At 43.6% G+C, this 14478-nt stretch overlaps 1 protein-coding gene across 19 annotated transcripts; it reads right to left on the bottom strand.

Annotated features, from left to right (window-relative positions):
* Positions 1–2911: 2911 nt before the first annotated feature.
* On the bottom strand, positions 2912–13575 carry LOC127316473 (uncharacterized). 19 transcript variants are annotated; one of them, XM_071823773.1, is made up of 8 exons: positions 12989–13575; positions 11265–11397; positions 7647–7719; positions 5119–5806; positions 4395–4489; positions 3879–4005; positions 3614–3730; positions 2912–3351 (listed from the first exon to the last, which is right to left on the bottom strand). In XM_071823773.1, the coding sequence occupies exons 2-4, from the start codon at positions 11379–11381 to the stop codon at positions 5565–5567; spliced, it is 432 nt and encodes a 143-aa protein (XP_071679874.1). In that variant the 5' UTR covers positions 11382–11397; positions 12989–13575; the 3' UTR covers positions 2912–3351; positions 3614–3730; positions 3879–4005; positions 4395–4489; positions 5119–5564. The 19 variants fall into 19 exon arrangements, 10 of the variants coding, with proteins under 10 accessions (XP_071679874.1, XP_071679870.1, XP_071679869.1 ...); XR_007860443.1 differs by lacking the exon at positions 3879–4005 and adding an exon at positions 8053–10873 and having other exon boundaries at positions 4395–5806; positions 7651–7820; XM_071823769.1 differs by having other exon boundaries at positions 4395–5806.
* Positions 13576–14478: the final 903 nt, after the last annotated feature.

The raw sequence follows: 14478 nt of genomic DNA, 5'->3' as shown, positions 1-14478 counted from the left end.
ATTACCAACCGGGACTAAAGGTCTACCCTTTAGTCCCGGTTCGTACTATGAACCGGGACTAAAGGGTTTTTTGCCTCCCCATGCCCCTCCACCCACCCCGTGGATCGCCTTTTTTAACACTGTAAAATAGAAAAGAAAATGATACAAAATTCAAAAAATAAAATGTTTTCGGATTCTTGTATGTTATGCAACCTACTATTAGGGAAAATTAACAAATTTGAATTTTCACTTATTTTGCAAAAATGTTTTGAAAAATGGTAAAACCGCAATAACTTTTGCGTACGACGTCGAAAAAAAACGTATAATATATCAAAAAAATCCTGGAAAAAAGTTACATCCGAATTCACCAGGGTTTACCCGGTTAGCCAATTTTTAGATTCTCAAAATTCCAAATGAAAATATGAAAGCTGGCAGCTTGCTAGAGCCGAAGCGGACGCGGACGAGGTCGAGGCCGAGGGCGCCACGGACTCGCTCCTCGCGGACGCCGGGTGTGCTGAGGGTTACGGAGTCGTGGCGAGGGCGCGGAGGAGGACTTCGGAAGTCGTAGCTCGGTCGCGCGGAGTCCCTGGCCGTCGGCACGGACACGACAAGGTTGCAGAGCAGGACCCCCGTCACGGACGGAATGGCTGCGACGTGATTAGGTGAGCTGCATGGCATACAGAGGGTGGTCAGGACTCTTGCTATTCAACAGGAAGAGCTAGAAGGAGAGAGGGAGCGGAGTGAGGCGACGGTGACAATGACATGCACGATGGCGTGCATCAAGGTGAGCGGGGCTCGGCCTGGGGCATGGCCGAGAGGAAGATGGGCAGAGCTCTGTGTTCTTCTCCTAAGGGAGTTACAGAGGAGTGAGGGGAGGTGGTGGTGGGTAGCCAGGAGAGGCGCAGGGCCTTTCCATAAAAGGGCAGACAGGGAAGTGGAGCTGGAGCACGCCGTCCGTCCTGGTGACGTGGTCACCGCGCACAGGCGGTTTTGGGCGGCGCACATCTCCAGAGAGAAGGGGACAAGGAGGGGGAGCGGGGCTGCTCCAGATGGTTCAGAGGGGAGAGGAGGGGCCTGCGGCGAGAGGACCTGTCGTGGGAGGCTGGGTCGGCTTGGAGGGAGGTCGCCTGGCGCACGCGCACCACGTGCTCGACACTGGGTCGGCATCCAGGGCGGCATCGTTTGCGGCCAGCAGGAAGAATACAAGGAGATGGCGTGCGGGGCTACGATTATTCGCGATGAGAGGAGTCTAGTGGCGCGATGGCTTGGTCGGAGGGCCTCGTTATGGAAAATGCCATGCCAGAGGTGCTCATGCCTAGAGAGAAAGAGAGAGATTGGGAGCTAGGTCTGCACATGGGTCATGCATGGAGGGCAGGGCGCAGGTGGGCTTCTACTTCGTGCCTTCTCACTGACCAGACCAAGCATGAGAGAGAGAGAGATGGATGGGGGAAAGGTTTGGTCACATGCATTCATGCCAGGCTTGGCATGGCCGGTTTCCTTCTCCCTCCAAACACACAATGACAATGGTGAACAGTGGTGCTGCAGTGGTGCGTCGACCAGAAAGAGAGAGGGAGGGGTGCAGGTGAGGGAGATGTCAAAACATGTCCAAAAGTGGAGCAAAATGAAAGAGAGAGAGAGAGAGAGAGAGGTAGGAATTATTTAGTTGCATGCAATCATGCCCTTGCATGGCCGGCTCTCCTCTTGCCCATGCCTCGATGAGCCAAAGCATGGTTAAGTTGGCAAAGGACAACATTAGATGATGGTTCTAAGGATGGCAAGGTGCATAATTAAGTGGGGAAATGTTTGGAAGAAAAAGTGCAAAAGAGGAAATAGAAAAAGGAAATTTAATTGAAATGGATTTTGAAAACCGTTGAGAGAGCTAGGTGATGCATAGGTTTTAAAAATGTTCTACTTACTTTATTAGAAAAGTAGTTTTTCTCAAAATAAAACAAGCAAGAAATGGTACAAGTACCATAAATATGGATTTTGTTAAAAATGAAGAAAAAATAAAATAAAGATATAGAAATCACTATTTGGTGGAAATGAGATGATAAACATACCCATCACATTCCCTTGTTTTAGTTGAAGAAATAAATTGAAAAGGTTTAATAAAACTAGAAGTACTTTTATGGTTAAAACTAGAGAAGAAAATGGATAGGGGTTTTGGAAGAATTTATTAAAAGAAAGTAAGAATAAATTTGGGAAATCAGATCTCAAGGGTATATGATTATTACATAATGTAACGATCATTTACACACTTGCTTTTGTGAATATTAAACTTGGATTAAAGAAAAACAGGAGGTAAAAGTGAAATAAGTGATCTTAAGTTCAAACAATGGATAGGGTACAAGATCCAGATGAAAATATGGGTAGCAAAGATAGCATGAGACATGTAAGACGTTGGAGTTGTAAAGGGAGTTGAATAAATGAGATTCGTGCATTGAGTTCATCTCTGCTCTCCCAAATCCGTGAAACACACACAACTTCCTAGTGAGACCACTGAGATGACAAGTCTTTTACTGGGGCCGTCTGCATTTCATGTCTCTTAGTTTCCCAGCAGGACGTTTTCTTCAGAAAGTACAGATAGAGATAAATAATGCTAAAACTACGGCATGCAGGATGCAGAGATTGGAGGAATATCGACCTATTAAACTTCCTGCTTATGTCTCATCAAAGGGTGCTATTCTATAATGCTTTTTAGCAGATCGCCCACTAGTGTGAGAGAGCTTTCAAATATTTATCTCATATTCATTCATGAGGGTACTCCTAAGGGATTGAAGACCATATGAACAGGTGTTCCATCTTGCAAATTAAATACCGCCCCTTGCCTGCGAGATTTTTCTCTGGGTGACCAGATGGCACTTCATATGGTTCTGCAATTTTTTAGTGCCATCCTAAGAAAACAGTTGAGTATACGATTATGCCATACCACTTAGAACAGTATCAAAGCAAATGATATCATATTTGTTTCTGTATGAGCGGTCTAAATTATTGACACATTACATTATTGTAAAACAGGACAATGAATACTCATTCAACTAGGTCTACAATCTGATTACCTGAATTATTTTCCAAAACTTTATCATTAAAACGGTATTTGACTACGAAAGTCCGTAATGACGGTGAAAGATATTACTAAAACATAAAATGATGTTAGCGGGGCTGCATACCACATAATCTATAAGCATCTAAACTTCTCGAGTATCCATCCCTGAGTAGTGAGAGCATATCATTGCCTCGCGTAGAAGATTGAACTTTGTCCAGTTATTATTGCACCTCCCACATGAGCAGTATGTTTGTTCTTCAGGCAGATCTGTATCATCTTGGGAGTTCCCATTGACCCATCGTGATCTGCGCCTTGATCACCCTCGGCTGCTCATACACATAATGAACAACTATATAAATTGGTAAAACTAATATAAAAACTAAATTTCTTTTTTGTATTCAGAAGCAGTAAAATCTTTTGATAAAAAGCAGCAACAATTTAGAATGTAGAACATAGGATAACCTGACCCAAAACATAATCCACTATTTTGTTTCCAAAAGAAAACATGTAAAGAAGACATAACGAACCTACTCAAATGTGTAATGTTACTCTTCGGCGAAAGCATGACTGTAGGTTTATGGTCATCACCTGATACAGGCTTAGCCCAATGCGCATCCGCTGGTACCAGAACTTGAGCTTTTGGATTCCACTCAAAATCTTAAGCTTGACCTCTGGCTTCCGATTCTTTGAGATAAGTTTGAACATCTGGGAAAGCAAAGTAGAAACCAATAGTTAAAGAGAACTTATATGGAGAGGAAAAAATGGCAGACACATAAAGGAGAAAATAAGAAAGGGATATAAAGGAGAAAATGCATTCTCTTGGACATTAAAATATTTAGGGCAGGACGCTCACAATTAGTCTAAGGTCCCTCTCAATTTGAATAGCAAGTTTACCACCATTAGATGTGAGATTTTTGAAGCTTTTATACCGTCCGTGCAGCGCCTTATTAATTAGCTATGTCTTGGGAGAGATGAAAAAACTGAGAAACAAAGAATCTCTACAACAATCAGAACATGATTAAAGGAGCTGCTATATGAGCTTTTCAAAGTTTCAAAACAATCTGTGCAAGTCTATTCAGAGAAATAAAAACCTGAGAAACAACGGATCATTATACCAATCAGAACATAATTTAAAGTGATGTTGTAGATAAAAAGAATGCATAATTTGAGCATCAAAACTTGTGCAAATGGTAGGCCACTTATGTAGTTGTGATTCAGTGAGAAGGTAGACGAATATTTTTATCAAACCACCTCCAGATTGGTCAGAGCAGCATATGCCAGACGCCAGAACATAGGAAGACAGAATGGAAAAATAAGATGCTGCCTTTACTGGTGGAAAAAAGGGCATGTAGGAAGAACAGAGACTCACATATTATGAACAACTAATACACTTATAAGCGTAGCCATGGAGATGAGTTCTTCCCCAGCACGGCTAAGACCAACACCAATCTTGTTGCATTGTCACTGAAAAGAACATTCGCAGTTAAAGTTCACACCAATCCTCTTTACTGTCACTGAAAAGAACATTCAGAAAATATAAGATCTGCCATCAAAATCGGAGCTTCAGGATAGTAGGCATAATGACTAATGTAATTCATCTACCAGGAACATCAAATATGGATTGTGATAGCATGTTGCCATTCTTTTTACAAACATAATAATTATTCGGGATTCTTATCTTAACCTAACCAAAGGCAAACAAATGTAGAAACAGTAGCAGATTAATACCTTTTCTTGTCAGCAGCTGTAAGATTATTTTAGATAGGGGCATATCATAAATTTCACTCTGATTTTGAAGAAAATAGTGCTTGGAATGATATTACCTTAGAGGTGGCATGTGTTGTTTGTGGAAACGTATTTGCTGGTTAAATTAGTGAATCCAAAAATCAGCTTTTACAGAGACGTTTCAATCAAGAAATGAACACTCGATATTCAAATAACACCATAAAATCGCTGTAATCTCTACTCCACAAGTCCAAATGGCAAATGCCTCTACTCTTGAGTTGTCTGCATTATCGCTTCACTTCATATATCACCACTACTATTAAAAGGCAAAGAGAGTCCCATCCAAACGATCTACACCGTTCACAGACCTAGATCCAATGCCTCAGATCGTTCCAATGATGTATTGTCTGCCATGGTCCGCCGAGCGAACAAAAATTCCCACCCACGCCCAGTCCACGGAGAAAGCAAACTGCCTCGCACGATCTGCAGTACCAGATTCCCATGTTCTTCCACGCGAGAGCCCCTGCCACGCCGCCTCCCCACGCGCCGGTACCTGACCAACATGACAACATCCATGCCGTCCTGCTGCCTTGGGTTCCTCCTCGAAAACTGATGCCAGATTCGATCGAATCGGCGAGGTCGGAAGAGGGGACGGCGGGAGGAAACGGAGGCGGAGGCGACAGATGTGCTGAAACAGCAGGCTCACCGGCATCGACGCGGCTCGGAGCCAGACGCCGGCCTCCATGGAAGAAAGAGCGAGGTCGGAAGAGGGGCTGGCGAAACACCGCTGCCCGTCCTCCATGACGCCACCACTCTACCTCCAACTCTGCCGCCCGTCCCAACACCGTCGTGTTTCAGGACGTTGCCGACCTGCCTTCACGTCGATGCCGTGTTCCAGGACGATGCTGTCCTCCACGACGATGTATTCCAGGACACCGCCGCCCTGCACCTTCCAACCGGCGGCAGGTCCACTGCACCCGCCCGTCTCCTGCACCCAGCTCGACGGCGTACTGGTCCTCCAAGGCGGGGTTCCCTTGACAACTGGGTCCTGCATCCCTACACACAGATTCCACGCAGAAATTTGAAGGTATCAATGGTGGGGTTTTGTTAAATCGTCCACCAATGAAACATTTGCGACCATGGAAGCTATATTGTTAGATCATGACATGATGCCAACCAAATCGGTTTACTACAACTTCTTTAATGTGTACGAATTGAGGCATGGAAGCAATCATGATATGCCCTCACATGTGATTCCTCAAAAAGAAAAGAAAAAAATGTTTACAGAAGGAATTGGTCTGATTATGGAGAAGGCTGCAGCGCCTCTATTTTCGTTTCCTTTTATTGTCTGACCATCAAAGCATCGTGCGATACTATTTAATCCCATTGTTCCGTATATATAAATTTGTGCTTCTGTTGTTCAAGTGGATTCAGCAAACTTTTATTCCTAGAAAGCTTTTGGATGTCACCTTCCATGATGCTATTTTAACTTATTTATTTTAAGGTGTATTATCAACACAATGTGTTCTTTTGCTTTGTATTCACTTTGTTTGCTGCTCAGAGGTTGTAGAATTGTCTTTGCAGAAGAATGCTTTATATTCTTCTAAAAGAGGATGTTTTCTTTCAAACTCCAAGACCAGGTGTACACATGGAGTCTAATTAAGTTGAGTAGTCTTCTTGGTTTATGCTGCAGTTCATATTTTGATTAGTGTTGTATATGCTTGTGCATTCTAAATTTAGTACTCCCTCCGTTCCATAATTCTTGCCCCAGATTTGGATGTATCTAATTTGCGACAAAAATTATGGAACAGAGGGAGTAGTGATACATCAAATAAAACTAAAGTACTTGCACTTATGTAATCATGGTGATAGTGCTACACTACGAGGACTTCCTCTATTATTTGTGGTTTGTATACTTGCTAAAGATGCTTATAAACTGAGTTGTTGAACAAATTACTTCACACAGGGACATTGTGGAGCTAATCCCTGAGATTACAGAGACGAGCTAAAACACTAAATATGGCTGGTGATGAGTATGCATCTGCCATGTTTTACTGGATTGCACAGTGTCTGGATTTTATAGGAAGCTTTATTCAGAGCTGTAGCATCTGTACTTATATTGGAAATATAAACTTTTTCCTACAGAATAGAAGTTGATTCATCGGTGATTAAGGATGATAACTGCAGGTTTCACCTTAACACTTCGGTAGAGATATTGGAGTGAGTACATTCTCTCCTTTCAAAGGTCATTTTCTACATTTATTTTCTACATACATTTTCTATGTGACAACCAATCAAAATGCTGACCACTAAAGTTTTTTGCAGGTGTGATTGCAATAATTTGGAGAAGACGCTGATTACACGGGTAATAGTTACCTCTGAAGAAATTATTACTAGACCACGTAATCTCTACACTTGCTAGCAGAGATACATTAGCCAAAACAGTATATTCCCGATTGTTTCATTGGTATTGGTTCCCTGGCACAACACTCCAATTAGATTTGTATTTACTTTCTAATCTTGGCATTTTTGCATTGTTACTATGACCTATCGATAGGATTTGGACTCCGAGTTTACTATCAAACTATGTATTCATTTCCTTCGACGATTTGTCCCTTTGGTGATGCCAAAAAGAAGCTCCAACCTGACAATAAAAGGTTATTAATCATTCTATACTTACAGCCCATTTGTTAGCACTACTGATCCGACATGGAAGTCGACAGGCCCAAATCTGAGCGACACTAAGGCTACCAAATTTGGTGCATGGTTTAGATAATCTATTTTCTGCTATGCACACTTGTATACAACTAAAACTACTGTAGATGCTAACAGATCTTGAAAAGGCACACCTATGGACAAATAAAATTATACGTGGTGTAATGACAAGAATAATTACCCACATTTCCATCTATAGTGGCGAAGCCAGTCCCCAATATTGGCAGGGCTGGCCTCCTGCCAACAACAGCTTGCTGAACATAGGATATAGGTAGAACATAAGATTTTTGGAAATTCCACGTGGGATTTCACCAAGGTATCCACTCGAATGAACCGCCAAACAGGATTGAAGTACCTACGTAGAATGATCTTGCATTTAGTATATGTACAATAGATATCGGGTCAATGTCGAAGTAATATTGCTGACACCAAAGTATACAGTATTGAAAACACGCATACACATATTAGCAAGTGTAAATATATTTAACAAGCATCCTAGACTCCTACTTCAGACTTCAGAGAGATTCTCCGCTCCCTTTCTTCTATAGATTGGTAAGAGTTGGTTTTGCTGCAGAGGGGAACTCTACCTGCACACGATGCTGGTTTGGTGGTGCCCAGAACGCTCGCCACATGGGCAGCCCGCTGGAGCAGGGCGTCCTCGACGGCGTCCCTCGGTGATTGCTCCGACTCATCGGCTGTTTCTGCAGGGGGACGGCCAGCGTTGTGAAGCCCTCCAACACGTGGTGTCCGCAGCTTCCTATCCGGTGGATACGAGGCGCGCGCCTCCGCGTCCGCCTCCGTCGGCCCCTAGCTCTGGGTCGCCGGCGAGGCCGCGAGCATGCCGAGTGGCAGCGCCTCCCCGGACTCTTCGATGAACGGATTCGATGAGGAGAGGCGGCGAAGAGCAGGGGGTGTACGAGTCCTAACGTCTGCGGTGGGATGAAGGGGAGGACGGCCCGATGAGGTCAACCGAGGGAGCTGGCGAGCAGGGGATCTTGCGGGGGCGGTGGGAGGTAGCAGGTACAGTTGGTGGGAGAGAGAGCTACAGAGTGGGGAGTGTTGTCCAGTTCTTTTTGAAGATTATTAGGAGTGCTGATTCGGGTGTGTGCTGTAGGATCGTTTTGTACAGTTTCAAACAAAGAAAGATCGTTTTGTACGGTCGGAGGTGTGTGACAATTTACAAGTGTTTGAAAAAAGATGTTCTGTCATAATTGTTTGATGATTTTGAATATTTCCGACAGAATATACTACCTTTGTCCATAAAAAGATGTTTCAATGATATCAAATATGCATTTATCTAGATGTATTTCAGTGAGTAGATACATGCAAATTTTGCCAGAGTTGAGACATCTTTTTATAGATGTGGGCAGTATTAAAATTTGTCAAAGATTCGTCGTAATCATGCATGTCAACTTGTGGTGTCCGGATGTTAAATTTGTCAAAAAAATCATAATCATGCATGTCATCTTGTGGTCTTGGGATCTGACAGTCTTTAATAAATATATCTTGCTATGTATCGTCATACATATTTTACATTATATCATTATTTGAAAACTAACTCGGATTACCACTTCATAGGTCCATATGACACATTCATTTTTGAAGAAAATTAGTCATCATCTTAGTCGGATTCAGAATAAGATGATGATGATGATGATATCAGGAATCAAGACATCAAGATGAAAGAATAAAAATTCCACAAATTGTATGATTGTGGATAAACCTTCGAAGAAAACCTCTATTTGACTCCCAAAAAACTCGCCAGAACAATATATAAAATTCAAATGATATGGTTGTATTTAAATTATAAGACGTGTGTTGCACGTGCACACTTACTAGTATATATATACATGTCATAGTACACCATGATAGAAGATGTTAACACAACATATGAGAATATTGCTTCAGCTGTGAACTGACGGTGAGCGCGATTATTAAAAGAAAAAATGAAGTGCGAGTTAAGCATTATTGCGACATGCCAAATTCCTACTATTCTTGGTGGTGTCTGCTGCTCTTCTCGTGTGGTAATGCTGACATCTCAATTTTTAACCACCAAAGTAAAACACAAAGAGGTAATGGGATACGAACTTGCGAGGGGCATTACTATCTTTAGCAAAAAGCCTCACTGAAGCACATACCTCAACTTTTCTCGAATGCCAACACAGCAAGAAACGGATAAAATAGAAAGAGCAGAGGTGAAGTCTACCTGCCTCTGGTTGAAGGTATCTCTGATGTGAAAGAAAAGAAGAGCGATCAGCTCGATTCTAATGGTATTCAGTGCCTTGCTGCTGCTGACAGTCGGGGAGGACCAGACTCTGCACCCGGTACGACACTCTCCAAGCTGGTTGTTTATGTGAAAACGCCACCGCAGCTGTAGTAGCGGCGAAATCCACGATCTCAAACGGCTTACCGCCAGGCCATCCAAGGAGGATGGACTACTCGATTGGAGGTGAGGCACCGCCGCGTCCGTTGCCACCGGTCGACTCCGGTGCCTTTCTTCCGCCAATGGATCAGCCTCGATCCTCGCCAGTGAATGCCACCACGGTCTCCACCACCTCCGCCTGCCTCCCTTCAGCGCTCTTGGTCGCTCTGGAAGACTGGAACCACACCGCGTAGGGTCTCCCCGTCGCAGCCGCTGCCCAGCCCTCTATCCTCTGCCTCCACGAGCCGCCACCAGCCGACCGCGGACCAAGCCACCGCCTAGAGAGAAAGAGTGACATGGTGCAGGGAGCATACCACGAGGATGGTCGTGTAGGCTGGATTGAGCTTCAGTGACTTTGTCAGCCCACAAAGTCACGTCACTTACAAATGGGGTCAAGTGGAACCCTTCATTATGTGGATCCCACGTGGTCCCACTTGTAAGTGACACAAAGTCACTGAAGGTCAATCCGGGAGAGATGGGGAAGAGAATGAAGCAGATGCAGTTAAGCGGTAATCGTGGAACCACGCCGCTTTGACTGCACGGGAATCGAAGATTGGGGCCCAACCCTAGGCTGCTACATGCACTGAGAAAAAGATCAACCATGTGAACCCAAACTCACACGAGCGGTGCCACACAGACCCAAAGCGTTTCTTAAAATTTGTAAGGAACACCAAATGTGTACACATATAAAACCCAGCAGAAATTCAAAGATATAAAGTGTACACGTGTCAGCCCCACGTTAATTCTTAGCATACCTCAAAATTTTGGGAAAAAAGATGTTGGTTGCCCTATAATATAGTACTTATAAGATACTCTAGCAAAATCTCAGTTGTGGCATGAGTACATATATCCTCGTATATGCTCTGACCTTAAAAGTGTTGACGCCAGTTATTGCTTCCCCTTTAGTCGCGAGCTAGATAATAAATGTTGGCATCGGAAATGCAGCATAGCAAAGGAATATGATACTCAACTTGAGAATCTTCACCCTACAAGCAGGTCTTGTGTTTCGTAAATACACTTTTCATTATCACTTCTACCACTCAGTAACTGAATAACAGTGCTCTTGCCTTGGTTTCAAAAAGGGGAAATGCCATGCACACGCATGATGAGCTCAATTCATGGAATTTGTTTGTCTATGCAAATACATAATGCAAACATATTATTGCATCGACCTTTGGATGCACTAACTTCAGTCACTGGCAAGCACCTAGAAACGGTGTTTGCAGAATCACCAAAGCCTCACTATTTAGAATTGTTGATTGAGTTGTTAGTCTGAAAAACTGCAACTTTCTAAAAACATTGTGTTGAACCACATATAAGCGCCACTTAAAATGGTACACATGTAAGTACGTAGCCACCATAAGATCATTGGTGTACCTGTAGTGCAGAGACAGTCTGGGGTGGCATCTTTTCGACGCCAAGGATCACAGGAAATTCGAAGGCTGACAGTCCACTTCTTGCTTGGTCCTCCTCGCCGACGCACAATTGCGTCATGCGAGTCACACTAAACCTGATAAGAGGATGTCAGTTTAGCTCATTCATCAACGGTAAGTGATCGAACTTTGTCAGTTTTGTGTTGATCATCAAATAGGAGTTGAAATTTCTCTTATTATTGCTGTTGGCTAACTATTTGAGCACCATTTATAGCCATCATGTAGATGAGTATTATCGAGAAGACATAATATATTGGCAATCTCTTATTTGTACATATAAAAAATAGCTACACACAAACTTAAAATCTCAGTGATTAAAGAACAGAAATTTGGTTTAGTTCTTTTTTTATGACTGAACATGTCATCATCTAATACAAATCCAAATGCTTACTATTTCCTTATTTGGCAGTGCTTACTGAATATATAATGTTCAGCCAACGCCTCTTTCCATAATGAGCATACACCTAATTAACAGTTAAGCAGGGACCTCTTTCCCTTGCTGAGAAAAACATTCTACAATACACTCACCATGGAGCTTAATGTTGTTGTCTAACTTAGAACTCCTTCCGTCAAAAACATCCTTGCTCTAATCTTTTAAAATTTCAAAATAATCTCAAATTTTTGTTTGAAGCATAACTTGCTTTCACATGGAAATACTGAAATATTTGAATTTGTATTTGCAACAGATCCATGCTATTCTGCCTTTCATGATCAAGAGTGGGGAGTCCCAGTCCTCCTGAACTGGAGAACGTCATCTCCAAACTCTTCGGCGCTCTATTGAAACTTCTGGACAACTCATGCGAGATGGGCACTGAATAGATCCGGGAACCGCTGCTGGCGCCACAAGCCTTACTCGCCTCTGGCACCACCAGTGGAGAGAACCATGTGATGCTCACTAACTTACCTAGTTATTGTGCACACAGAGGAGGTGCTTGATAGGAGACCCTCTGTCCTCACTAAGCATTCGCTGCTTGGTGGTGTCCGCGATAACCGGGACACACCTATAGGGTTCATCGGTTCCTATTTGACTTGGCCAGATTGACTTCATCGGCCCTGATGACGAAATAGATATCGGCAGCCAACTGTTTAGGGATCCTGGGAATGGTGGATTAGATCAGTTGCGGAACCAGGATGGGCCAATGCCCCAGGCCATCTTCACGAGTGTCGCGACAGTACCTATTTTTGCTACAGTAAAGCCTACGTTTCTGGCTCACGCCCCGGGCTAAGGCCCGTGTGGCCTGGGGCCTGTCTCCGCCACTGGATTAGATGGCAGGCTCAAAAACAACAACATAGTTTGAAGATTCAGTTTCGACAGTGTTAGTTTTATTCAGATTTGTCAGTTTTAATTTGTATTCAGGTTCTGTCAGTGTAATTTGGATTTAGTTACGTCACTGTGGCTAGATGTGAATAAGTGACAAATGATCCATAGTTAATGCAAGGGGTGATGGCAGCCTGTGTGTGTATTTCTCAAACATATATAGTTAATGCATTATCGTAATGGACCATTTGTCAATTTTACTACTCAAATATGTGCAAGACAATTAAGAACTCACATGCAAACTGCATCGATTGAAAGAAACCAATATCAAGTGGCAAATACTACACAAATCATACTGCTTTAAGAATCAAATCAAATAATTGGTGCATCGTTACCAAATGGGTCCTTACCAAATGGCTGATAGTGCAGGCCTTGATCATGTCAGCGAGGTGCCCTTTGGAACACGTACATGTCACTGTTGTTGAGCAGTTTTTTAGCACAAGGCAGGCGCACCATGGCCGCCGAGGTTCTGGAGGTCCACGTAGAATGTGGGAGCCGTAGAGGTTGGTGTTGTGGTTGACGGTGGAGGTGTCCGTGGTGTAGAGCGTGGAGGGGTGGTTCATCGAGCCTGATGCAGGGTGCAGGGTATGGGTGGGCTGTAGCAATGGCGGCGTGTAGGGATCCGGCGGCGGCCGTGCGGAGCTCCGGCTGCAGCAGCGTGCAAGGATCCGGCGGCGGCCGTGCAGGGATCCGGCTACAGTGGGCCGAGACCATAAGGGGCGGCGTCCAAGTTGCAACGCCACCGCGGGACGAGGGTTGCGTTCCTCCCGTCGGAGAAGGTATGCGCCGCTGGCCGCCGTAGATCGACCGGTTGAGTGGCGGCGGGGAAACCTAGAGGCGACCCTATTCGCTATTCTCTACCTGATGATTCTTCCTTCTTTCGTTGGGTGAGGGAGCAAGGTACACGAAATTGGGCCAGGCCCATAAGGGGCGACAAACGAAGCTGTGGAGGAAGAGACGACGACGACGAAAATAGGTTTTCCTTTTTTTAAGTAGTAGAGAACTAGAGATAGAGAAGATGCGATGTCGATCAATTGTGGTAGACCTATAAAATGACTGTCAACATCTGATATACCGGCTTCGAAGTTTGATTCTTGGTCCTCTAGTACCATACTGAGCTTAATGAGAGCCACGCACAACAAGCACAAGCGCCATGACGATTGGTCTGTGCATCAGCTCACGATCGATGGTTGGTCAATGGACATGACACGCCTCTATCTTCTTTATAGTACCAGACCAGATTTACGATGCAAAGTTGATGTGTAGCGAAGAAGTGTCGCCTATACTACTGCCATCTTTTATCCGGAGAAATACTTCAACACTTTTACATTGTAATCTTTCGAAGAATATATTCGCTCCACCCTCCACCGTCTCTTTCAGCCAGGAGATATCTGCGAACAAAAACACTTCACCGTCGGCTGCTTCCTTTTGCTGGGACAATAACATGGTATGCCCTCATAAAAATGATTTGCCGCGCTGACAATATTTAAAGACTGATGGTAATTTCTCGCAGTAGATCGTCGGTTGAAATAGTTAGCTTTCGTAATAATTTGTCGCGTTAACAATATAGCAGTTATTTTTTGCAAAGCAATAACTACATATAATTTCCCAAAAAAAAATCTCGATGCAATCCTTGAACGTCAACAACAATTTTCTGGTGTCCACTATGAAATAGATCATTAACTAGATTTTGATGTGTGCCTTGGCGCACGTCCCCGTGAAATTCGTGCCTATTTACACTTTATATAAAACGATAAAAACCATGCAGGAAATGTTAAAACATTTTTAGACATTGTCGCATCACGGTATTTAGAGGAATTGATAACATTATATGTTAACC

The sequence above is a fragment of the Lolium perenne genome, chromosome 7 (genome assembly GCF_019359855.2).
Source record: "Lolium perenne isolate Kyuss_39 chromosome 7, Kyuss_2.0, whole genome shotgun sequence".
Classification (NCBI taxonomy): Eukaryota; Viridiplantae; Streptophyta; class Magnoliopsida; order Poales; family Poaceae; genus Lolium; species Lolium perenne.
The sequence above is the reverse complement of the archived record's forward strand: the minus strand, read 5'-3'. Positions and strand labels throughout refer to the sequence as shown.

Excerpts from the sequence above, each read along its gene's own strand:
- LOC127316473 (XM_071823769.1), bottom strand. The coding sequence starts at position 11,381 with ATGACGCAATTGTGCGTCGGCGAGGAGGACCAAGCAAGAAGTGGACTG. Across the intron at positions 7,720-11,264 it reads AGACTGTCTCTGCACTACAG|CAAGCTGTTGTTGGCAGGAG; the intron begins GTACACCAATGA and ends TCCTATGTTCAG. Across the intron at positions 5,807-7,646 it reads CACTATAGATGGAAATGTGG|GGATGCAGGACCCAGTTGTC; the intron begins GTAATTATTCTT and ends ATCTGTGTGTAG.